Source organism: Saccoglossus kowalevskii, chromosome 5, assembly GCF_978046115.1.
Source record: "Saccoglossus kowalevskii chromosome 5, keSacKowa6.1, whole genome shotgun sequence".
Classification (NCBI taxonomy): Eukaryota; Metazoa; Hemichordata; class Enteropneusta; family Harrimaniidae; genus Saccoglossus; species Saccoglossus kowalevskii.
Genome location: NC_140645.1, coordinates 7,846,538 through 7,858,681, shown reverse-complemented (window position 1 = coordinate 7,858,681; position 12,144 = coordinate 7,846,538). Strand labels below are relative to the sequence as shown.

Sequence of the window (12,144 nt, the reverse complement as noted above, 5' to 3'; positions counted from 1 at the left end):
CTGTGTGGCTAGGTGATCGACCAATGCCTAAAGTTAAGCTCAATCGGTCATGGCTAGTACTTGCACTTTTTTTCCTGTTTATTCACATACATAGACAATTTTTAAACTGTTTTTTGCGTATTATTTTTTAATGTGATGTCAAACATTTGTAGTAAAACAACGTGGTTCATCGAAAATTCCCTCGTAAATACTAATTGTTTTGCCGTCGGCTCATAATGGTTAAGATGTCTCAAAACTTTACATTGCTATACAATGATTTTATAACCTTTAGTACTTTGCTATTTGTATTACCGTAACTCTGAGAAATTTATAAAACATCGCGTTGCGGTGAATGTATGCTTTTTCAAAATCAAGTAAATGCACAAAACAAACAGGGTTCGCACTACACTTTTTTTTTGAAGCCAGTATACATCAGTAAAATGTGATAAGCGTTTTTTTTTTTTTATGATATTTATTTACATTTATGTATATAACATAACTGGACAAACAAAACATATACATTACATTACAGAAGACTTAATCTCAAGATATGATAAGCGTTTATGCATAATAGAACAAAAAATCTCGCCAACAATAGGAAGTGATGTGATGCCTCTATAAATACCAACTGTTTCCCGGCACATCGTTTTAAAAAATTGGTGTAATAAACCTTTAGCCCATTGACTAATAAAGTAACATAGATCAAGTATTTTGTTAAAAATATAGTACACAAGCTAAATACAGTGATAACTTAGATATTTGAAACATTCTACTAGGATACTATCAATACTGCAAGCTTTACCTGATATCTAATTTCTATTTATTGTGGGATTGTTTATTTCATCTAGTGTGATTGGTTGGTCTAAAATATTAAATGCACATTCCTTATATTTAACATTGGTACACAGTCCCTCCACAAACTAAAACTGCCCCTGAAGTTCCCGGTCACAAATCATTCGATACCTCGGATAAAAACGACATACACGACCTAATATTCACTCAAGATGTTCCTGGCAACTAGATAAACTCAAATAATAGCGTGAATTACGGAATATATTTGAAGAAACTATTACACTACGTTGATTTTTCCGACTCGACCAACGCGACGACCGACCTCAGTGTAAGCGCTTCAGCGTGAACTATGACGTCAACACTTCAGCTGGAAGGCTGAAACACGCATTGTTTCTCGATCTAAGCTCGTTCACACCTTTTGACAATAGCGTTTCATAACCGGTTGTGGAGGGACTGTGATTGGTATTAGATCAATTTAAAGAGAATGTTGCATTAACGTATTCTTTCATTTCACTGTAAATGTCCTCAAATTCGATGTCATAATTCTTCGGGTGTTAAATAAACCTGAAATATTCACAGCTGAATCGATTTGACCATCGTCAATATACATAGTATTTTTGTTATTAGTTTGTCGCAATCATCTGCTTTCCAAAACTCCAACACCAAATCTCGCAGGTTGTTATTCCACTTACAATTAAAAACAGAACAGTTATTTGTTTTGACAGAGGTTTAAAAATTAACGTAAATTAAAACAATATTGAGTGATTGAATTCAGCTGTCGTCTACATACGTAACTGATATTATTTCACGTGATAATAAGACAGACAAGCACACTACCATCTTCCCCAGTAAGAAAAGCAAAATAACCACTGCCACACTCTTTGAAATACTTGCCATTTGTATTGAGAAAAAATGGCATGCTTGCACAAGTCAAGACAACGTTTACCAAAGTTATTTAAGACAGTTACTGGGGTTGAAAAGAGGAAGATCTGCACCACTGTTTATGTTGTCATCAGGGATGAAATCAGTGTCAATAAAATCAGGTAGGTTGGCAGTGCAAGCCTTGAAATCTTCACATATCACTGACACTTGGCAGATGTGTGATGTCACTCATTATGGAATTCTTTACGAAAATAGAATATCCGCAAGAGTTTCTACCAAAGTGCATTGTACTCTTTCTAGCGACATTTATTGCAGCATTTATTGTGTAGAATTACTAGCCCAACGATATAAAGTCTGGATCCAGGAATTTGTTAATTAGTCCATAAACGTTCCAGCCAAAAAACTTTAACTTTTTTTTATGGTCGTATTTACTCAGTGAATGTTGTGGTCAATGTTATTAAAGGTCAAAAGCTATTTCCTTAATTGTTGTTGAAATCAGTTGACTGCATTTCATTAATGCTTTGTCATATAGATACAGAGTACTGTCAATATTCAACTTGTCTTAGTTAATAAAGGCTCGTTTAGAAGTTAACATTCTTATATACCTTATACCCAAGGTCTATATCAAAAAGAAAAAAAAAAATAAGAAATTCATTTTCTTAAATACACAAATTCAAATCGCACACACAAACCTTGCACAACAAAAAGTTTCAAATGTAATCGCAATGTTTGTTTTGTTTAAAAACAAAAGTATATAATTATGAATAACTTAAATATGATTACAAATAAAAGTTAAAACTACACACAGAAAACAAAATTTATGATTATTCTTCACAAATATCATTTAAATAGAATATATACACATTTCAATGGGATTATAAAATATTTGAATGGCACTGCTGTGATTGGCTAATCAGAAATGGGACGGAATCTTAATTGATTCGTACAAGTCTAATAATGAAAATGTGCCCTTCTACTTGTTTACACAAAACACATAAAAACTAACACCAAGGCATTTATAAGTCTGTATGCATGTGGTGTGATATTTGATGAAGATCTCGTAAGAATTCTGCAAAGTACGAGATGACATATTTCTTGAAATACTAAAGCAAAACAGGGAGAATGTGAAACAACTGGTAAGTACTGTAGAATACTTTATTTTCGCTTGGAATTTATTTTTGCTATTTTCGCTGAAAGGATGATTTCGTGAAAATAAAATCCAGCGAATATACTTTTTTTCCTATATTTCACATTAAACTCATCAAAAATCAGTGAAAATAAATTCCATACAAAATGCCCAAAAAGCCTTTTCAGCGAAAATTAATTCCAGCGAAAATAAAGTATTCCACAGTATTCATCTTGGCCTGACTTACTAGTCTTCACAAAGTTTGCATTATGTATTTCATATTTGAATACACGATAATCTTGGTTATTTCTGTTCACACAATCAAGTATAAAAACTTTCATTTGAGTGAGAAAGTGTTAATTAAAACCAGCTACTGCCTTTATTAGACTGAAATCATCCAACCAGACACTTTGTTTGCTTTATAGGAGTATGTAAAATATTGTATTGCTGTGATGATGAAAACATTTACATAACACTGAAGAAGGGTATCACACAATGACCAAATAAAGACAGCAGCACCTGGAATATTTGCATAATTCCAAATATGGTAGAAGCTACATTTGATTAATGCCAAACATGGTAGTAGTTTTATTTGCATAATGCTAATAAATTCAATATAGGAACATTATGCAAAAATGTGCAGGCACACAATCTTTGGTTCTCAAATAAAACATGAAAAATAAGACACTTCTAGAAATAACTGCTCCAGAAATTCATGAACAATTAAAAATTGATGAAATGTACATACAAAATAATATACAAAGATTTATTTACATATTTAAGGAAAAGTTCACATCTTTTGTTCATATTCAGAATCAATTCAGACTCAACTGCTAACATTCTCGTACATAAAAATATAATAATTTCTTTCTGTACATTGAATTTACAAATTTTTACAACGCAGTGACTCTAAGGTATGAAGCTCATTTTATTAATTCTATCGTTTAAAATAAGATCTTTGTTGATGGGTTGTTGGTTCATTTACACTTCTTTCTTATTTTTAAATTTGTTAAATTTATTTATTTGTTACTAATGATCAATTGCTGGAACTATTCTTTTTTGAATATTGTCCATTCATGGGGATAGAATAATTGAACAAAAAAGAATAATCTTAGCAATTAATGTTAAAAATATATATATAAAAAAACATTAATTTAAAAAAAATATATAATATTTCAACCCATTTCACTCTTACCAAAGATTTTTTTTTTTAATCAGATCAACTTTGAATAACATGTCAGTATATTGGCCATTGAATTAATGGCCAAAAAATCATAAATTATGTTACCGATATTCAAACCTGCAAATTGATTTCAAGGATTCTAAAGTTAGTTAGTTCAAAATTATTTTAAAATTGGATTTACCGGTAAGTCGATATTTTTAATAACAAACTGGATTCTGGAATTAATTGTACAGATTCTGATGATGCTGAAGTTGACTTTATATAAATGTTGACTAACTGATTTTTGGTCATTCATAGAATTTTTTAAAAAAAACACTGTCACTGATAAGTGGTCATATATAAATCAGAGTCAATACTGGATGGATCACTTCAAATTATGTACTTTATCTTCGCTATGAAGGTGCACTGACTTGTTGTTTAAGTTTGTCAATTTCCTGTCTTTCTCGTTCATGTCTGGCTTGTAGTTCTTCTAGTTTTGCCATGTCTTCGTCTAGTTGACTGTATTTACTTGGACTACGTTCTGAGTTCTTACTCGAATTTCTATGTGGAGTATTCTGCCCATTCACTGTTTGCGGTTTTCGCAGTTTTTTGGAATACTCTATAGCCTTAAAAGAGAAAAAAAAATCAAGTTAACATTTTGTTTGCATTCACGTATTCTAATCTCTCTCAAAATTACACTGAGTATATATTTACTTTCAAATTGCAGTTGGGTCAAGGCAGGATTGGATACCATGAAAAAAACTGTCAAATAAAGCTGCTCTCTGATTGGTCTCACTGTCAGGTGTATGGGTTGGGTAACCAATCACACAAAATCTTGGAATTGACTCGCAAATTGTGGAATGAATTGATTTTTGCATGCCGTATTCGCCAAATTATTATTGAATATACCTTAGAAACTCTGGTGTAAAAACATTCTTATTTTGTTTGTGTAAGGGTTTGATAGCTAATCAGAATGCCAGGAACCAGGTAAACAGCAAATAAAATGCATGAGCTAGAAAATTGATATTGGTGTTCAAATGGTTAAAACTATGACTCAACTAAAGAAAAAAAGATTCCATTTCGGTCATTTTATAACAAAATGACCCATATTATATATATATATATATATATATATATATATATATATATATATATATCATGCTACAGTGGACAAATCTCTGTACTACAAATGCTAGAATAATATTGTTTGATGGAATGAACATGACATGAAACATGAACATAAATATGAAACAGTACATGCACTACATATTTATAGCAAATATAGAAGAATTGATTAATGATACACTTTACTAATTGTTGCTTGATCATAGCTTTGCATTAGTTCTTTACAAGCAGACATGACTAAGAAGAATTTAGTTTTGACTGAAAAGAATAAAAGATTCATGCAAAAAAGATGAGCCTGACAGTCTCAGGGACTGTTCCATTGCATTATGGGATGCCATTCCCTCCAGATTTGTATAGTCCTCCCTTCCTTCAAATTTGTTAGGTTAATCAAACAAAACTCTATATACAAGTGAACATAATAAAATGCATATATGTGAAATCTAGTTTCATATTATAATGGTCTTGTCAAACATATATAAATATCAGTATTTTGACAACAGGCATACGACACAAAGAAGGCCCAAAATTTGTATTCGAAGACAAAGAATAAATCATGAAACAACATCCATGCTGAAACAAAAAAAAGAAAAAATTTTGCATTGAGATATTTCTACTATTGGCATAAATTAAGATTACAGATTTGGTACATCATCTTAAGTTGATTAAAGCATGGCCAATCTATAATGATGTTTTGTTTGTGAAAATGCTATGAAGACAGTATTGAAGTGTTACAAGGGTATGGCCAGTGGAGACAGAGTTTGCTATCTGGTTAGTTCTATGTGTGTTGTATGAGTGAAGTACAGTGATGTGTTAATCATTCATATGCATGCATTTAGTGATTACGGTTATTATTCAAATTAACGATGAAACACATGCACTACAGCATTATCTGTTAGGTCGTTAGTGTTTCAGTCGTCAGAATATTTCATTCTCACCACACATGTCAACATTTGCACCACTCACGTCAACATTTGCACCACTCACGTTAACATTTGCACCACTCACGTCAACATTTGCCACTCATGTTAACATTTGCACCACTCACGACAACATTTACTCCACTCATATCAACATTTGCATCACTCACGTCAACATTTACACCACTCACGTTAACATTTGTACCACTCACGTCAACATTTGCACCACTCACGTCAACATTTGCACCACTCACGTCAACATTTGCACCACTCACGTCAACATTTGCACCACTCACGCCAACATTTGCACCACTCGAGTCAACATTTGCACCACTCACGTCAACATTTGCACCACTCACGTCAACATTTGCACCACTCATGTTAACATTTGCACCACTCATGTCAACATTTGCACCACTCATGTCAACATTTGCACCACTCATGTCAACATTTGCACCACTCATGTCAACATTTGCACCACTCACGTCAACATTTACACCACTCACGTCAACATTTACACCACTCACGTTAACATTTACACCACTCACGTTAACATTTGCACCACTCACGTTAACATTTGCACCACTCATGTTAACATTTGCACCACTCACGTTAACATTTGCACCACTCATGTCAACATTTGCACCACTCATGTCAACATTTGCACCACTCATGTCAACATTTGCACCACTCATGTCAACATTTGCACCACTCATGTCAACATTTCCACAATGAGACGATTGGTTGAAATAATCATCTCATTTGCATAAATTAATACTCAATTTAAAACTTTCATGTATGCTATCAGGCTTAATTTTACTGAGATTTTTTCATTGCTTATGATTTTGTCATTGCTCAAAATGTTTTTAGTAACTTTTACCAGCTTGCTACCTAATTAGTATGCATTTTGAGAAATCACTGTGTGTGTATGCGCAGTTTTAAATGAAACAATTTTGAGCACACGTAGAACTCACTACAGCTACTACTACTCATGTCAATATTTGCACCACTCATGCCATCATTTGCACAACTTGTGTCAACATATTCACCACTCACATCATGCTTGGCATCACTAATGTCAACATAGGCACCACTCATAAGGTCATTTTCACCACTCATGTTGCATGCCATCCACCATTTACTAACATTGTTCAACAATAAAAATAGTGTAAACGCCAACAACGTTACCTTCTTATTTCAATGTCACAACAGTAATAAATACATATCTCGTTATTCTAGTCTGTCTTTACTTATTAAATTGATCTGAATCTAATAACTTCATGAATAATTAATTAATTACATTCTATAATGTTTAAAAAAAGTCCTTTGTTAACTATACACCTTTCAAAAACTCAGCCGATAGTCTATATTACGACAAGTGCTAACGAATGATAAAAATAAATGATATTGGGAACAGTTTTGAGCAGGTATTTCTCAGGCCAACGACTCTTTCCGTGTCAAAGCTTAAAACTTTGGACGCAATATTTTACACATAGATATATAATTTGGCAGCAATTTTATCAGTCAAACTTACACAAACTTACACTTTTTGATATCCATAAATCTATTCTTAATTTACAGTATACATTTCTATTGTTATTATTTACATGCTACAATAAAACATGCCACACAACACAACACAACACAACAAGCTATCAAATATTTTTGCTAACATGCCAACATTAGTTTCTAGCATTATTAGCATTATTCATGCGTTCTCTAAAATGTAATGCACCATCATAAGGCAAATAGTTAAAATCTTTTGTTTTTATATAACAAAACAAAATGAGTACAACTACTTGACACTAGAGGGCAGTGTTAGTGACATAACTCTTGTACCGAACTAACCATGGGTGTAGGGGTATTTTTATCATCTTCATAGCCAGCAATAGGGGTGGTACTGGAAGAGGTTGTCGTAACTTGGGGCTTAGGAACATTTTTAGCATAAACCAAAGCCTGTAATAAGTGACACACGTTATTAGTGCAAAAGAAACCACAAAAGAAATCCATGGTAGAACCGAGCCAATGCAGAAGTAATTTTCAGGTGCCTGTTATATCAAAATAAATATTAATATTCTTGCAGCTAGGTTGTGAGACAATAAATACACAATTATTTTATTCTTGACTAAATTTCCCAAATCCTTGCACACAAACATTTTTTATTTTATAAACTCTAAAAATTGTCATCAGATTTGCTTTTATTTCGATGTGCATTTTGATAACTGGCATGTGCACAGACCAGAAACATGTCTACAATATTTTTATTATGGACTTTACATTATGTACGAAAACCGAAAACATGTGACAAAAGGAAAATTTCAAAACACTGACTTCAGAGCCAAAATAAATACATATAAAGTTGTAACTGTTGAAAAGTCTCTTGAAGTGACACTGCATTGACTCAGAATAAACACCAAAATAATGACAAAATTACAGAATATATATTTTATTATATATACAAATTACAGAAAAAAATAATAACAAACTAGACCAAAATGTCTACATCATGTTTTCCAGTGAATGATATAATGAGTTCCCATTAGTCAAAACCATCTTACTTTTGTATGGATACATTTATCCCTAAATCTACATCCACAGATATCCTGGATTCACATCAAATGCAGTATGTAATACATTATAGTTGAACCTTGACTATTAAAATCCTTGCAGAAAAGCTAATTATTTTTCACCACACAGATTGTGGCTATAGTTCAAAATTTTTTACAGTAAGTGCTACCATCTCATATATGATACAATAGCGCCCACATACTTTTCTTAACAGTCAAAACAGAACAATTTCATTATTAAAACATGCAATGTTTTCATTAACCAAATACTAGTCTGTGATTTAACCAAAAATTTCTTTTAATGATGCCTTCCTTTCTGCTTAGAAAAGTACAGCTTTCATCCAAACTGATGTACACATTGGAACATTTATCACTTGACTATTTGGGTTTGGGTTTTTTCACATTACCACACTGAGAATTGCATGAATTGATCAATGGATGACAGAAAACCGATAAATATGAGTTCCTAATGCAATCAATAAATGCTACAAAAGCAAAAATAATAATACTGTAAAAGGGTTAATTATTCACTGGGTTTTAATTTGGCTTATTTCCCTGACTGGAAAATGCGCTAAATTAAAACCCAGTGAATATGTAAAATTTAGCATAGAACACATTATCTAAATGATAAAACCGTGAATTTAAAATCCAAAGAATATGCCTGAAATGGCAAATCAGAGAAATTTAAACCCAGTGAAAATTAGTCATTTTACAGTAATGTTGTTTAAAAGCAGCACTGTACATTGTTAGAAAAGGTTGAAGAATAATGTCAGCCTGATATTTTGGAGGAGCGAGCAGTTGGGTTGTGGCACCTGTACAACTGTCAGAGGATGGCTGGGCAGAAAATAATTTTCAATAGTACTAAATTGCAAATTACTTTGATATTTGACCATATACAATGGGTTTTAAATGTATGTCTTGAAACAAAGAGCTTTATTTTAATTGTACATATTTGTAAGTATTTCATTTTGCAGATTTCACTTACTAGCCAAAACAGCAAAAGTAAAACCAAGTCATTAATTAATGCAGTTACAGTATTTAAAAAAATCATAGTATGCAGTGATGGTGAATGGAGGACACAGTTGAGACATGTGAAACCGGATGATTTACGATTTTTAAAGAGCTGGAAAACATGAGCAGACATTTTGGTTTAGAATTTTACCTTTACTTTTACCATTCTTATAACATGCACAACTTTAATATGAAATGTGTATTTATGATGGTGTAAAAATTACTGTTACTGATCTGGGTAATGAAGAAGAGTTCAATGCAAATTTACTGTTGCTATCTGGGTAATGAAGGAGAGTTCAATGCAAATTTACTGTTGCTATCTGGGTAATGAAGGAGAGTTCAATGCAAATTTACTGTTGCTATCTGGGTAATACAAGGTGGGTTTATGGTGAAAAACAAAGATGATCTAATCAAAATAAACAAAAAAAGAAGTATATGATCAATCATGTGAGGAACTTTCTGACTGTAGAGGGCGTACTTCATCTTACATATCACAATTGGAGTCGCTTTTAAAAAGCACTTAGCACTGAGTGTTTTGGGTAATTGACAATTTCTGTAATATGTGACATGAGTGGAATGCTCACTGCATATCATACAAACAGCAAACTCTTAGGTTTTATATGACCTTGATTTGAGCTAGAACTTGAAAACACAAAAAGTAAAATATAGCCTACTTACAACATGTCTCTTGGAATGAATATCGTTCTCTTCAGGGCCATCTCCGGGACGTGGTAGTTTTCGGGGTTTCTGCTGTGCCAGGACTCTCCTATTCTGTGTGTTGATATCCCTGGCATATTGCTTCCCACGCTGTACCTTATCTTGCTGTAAATTAAACACAAATGTTTATATTTAATAGGGTTCACTTGTTGCTATGCAACCAAATGCACAAGTGGGAGGGGATGAGGAGTAGACATTTTTGTGTTGAGGCTGTAGTCTTGAACCGATTATATTGATTTTATATTGTTTCCAGGTTGCCTTCCATAGTTTACAAAATGAGTATAAGAAATATAATGCGGTTATTATGAGGACAACGCAGGGTATACAGTACAGCGAGTGTATTCACTGACATGAAACCTTAATATTGTACATCTTCCCCATCCATTTACTTGTTGTATGACACCTATAAATCAAAGAAAGCTTAGAAAGAACTCCCATGTGCTGAGAGTATTGTAACACATTAAATATAATTCAGAATTACTTAGCTGAAAACTAATTATGCAAATCAGAAAATTAATATGAACAGATTTTAGTGTAAAACTAATGAGGTCTGCGAAATGTAACAGAAAATCTATGTACCAAGTTTAATTGAAATGTGATTAGAACCAAAAAATTATGAATTATTATGCTAATTAGGGAATTAATATGAACAGATTTTTACTCCAAACTATTTAGGTTTGTACAATGTCCTAGAGCATCTTTGTACTAAGTTTCATTGAAATGAAATAATTAGAACTTTAGATATCAGTGTGAAAGCTTAAAATTGGTTAATTATGCAAATTAGGTAATTAATATGTACAGATTTTAAGCCACAATTATCGAGGTCTGTCTATTGTCCTACAGCATCCATGTACAAACATTTATTGATATGTGATGATTAGTACCTGAGATATCAGTGTGAAAGTTGGAAATTGGTTAATTATGCAAATTAGGTGATAAATATGCACAAATATTTACCGAAAACTAATTGGGTTTCTGCATAATTCTAGATTCATTGAAATGTGATGATTAGTACTTTAGATATCAGTAGAAAAGCTGAAAATTAATTATGCAAATTAGGTAATTAATATACACAATTATTTAGCCTAAAGGATCTATGTACCAAGTTTCATTGAAATGCGATGATTAGTACTTGAGATACCAGTGATTAATAGGTGATTAATAGGCACAAATATTAATCCAAAACAATCAATCTCTGCATAGTCCTTGAGTATGTAAGTACCAAGTTTCATTAAAATGTAATGCTCACTTACTTATATCAAAAGCTGAAAATTAATTAATTATGCAAATTAAGTAATTACATTATAAAAACTATCAGGTCTGTGCAGTGTCATATGACATCTATGTACCAAGTTTCATTGAAATGTGATGGTTAGTACTTGAGATATCAGTGGAAAAACTGAAAATTGACTAATCATTATGCAAATTAGGTAATTAGTATCCATGGATTATTACCAAAAACTAATCAAAACCTAGCATTAGTTCAGAACATCTATGTACCAAGTTTCATCAAAATCCAATGAGTGGTTGTTTAGATATCAGTGGAACAGTCATGGAACCACTAAAAAATAGCTAATTATCATGCAAATTAGGTATGTAATATGCACGGATTTTTACCAAAAACTAATCAAATCTGCGCATATGTTCAGAGCATCTATGTATCAAGTTTCATCAAAATCCAATGAGTGGTTCATTAGATATCAGTGGAACAGTCATAGAACAGCTAAAAATTAGCTAATTATCAAGCAAATTAGGTAATTAACGAGCATGGATTTTTAACAAAACCTAATCGAATCTGCGCATTGGCCCAGAGCATCTATGCACCAAGTTTCATCAAAAACCGATGTATGGTTCTTGAGATAGCAG

The 12,144-nt window shown here is 32.3% G+C and overlaps 1 protein-coding gene across 2 annotated transcripts in view; it reads right to left on the bottom strand.

Moving 5' to 3' along the window:
• Nucleotides 1-2,381: 2,381 nt before the first annotated feature.
• LOC100370149 (uncharacterized) overlaps nucleotides 2,382-12,144 on the bottom strand; it is a 32,830-nt gene continuing 23,067 nt past the window's right edge. The window contains exons 5-7 of one of the 2 annotated variants that reach the window (XM_085499108.1): nucleotides 10,240-10,383; nucleotides 7,832-7,939; nucleotides 2,382-4,567 (exon numbers count right to left, since the gene is read on the bottom strand). In XM_085499108.1, coding sequence (XP_085355234.1) covers nucleotides 4,355-4,567; nucleotides 7,832-7,939; nucleotides 10,240-10,383 — 465 coding nt within the window. In that variant the 3' untranslated portion in view covers nucleotides 2,382-4,354. The remainder of the gene's footprint in view (nucleotides 4,568-7,831; nucleotides 7,940-10,239; nucleotides 10,384-12,144) is intronic. The other variant, XM_085499109.1, reaches the window with a different exon arrangement.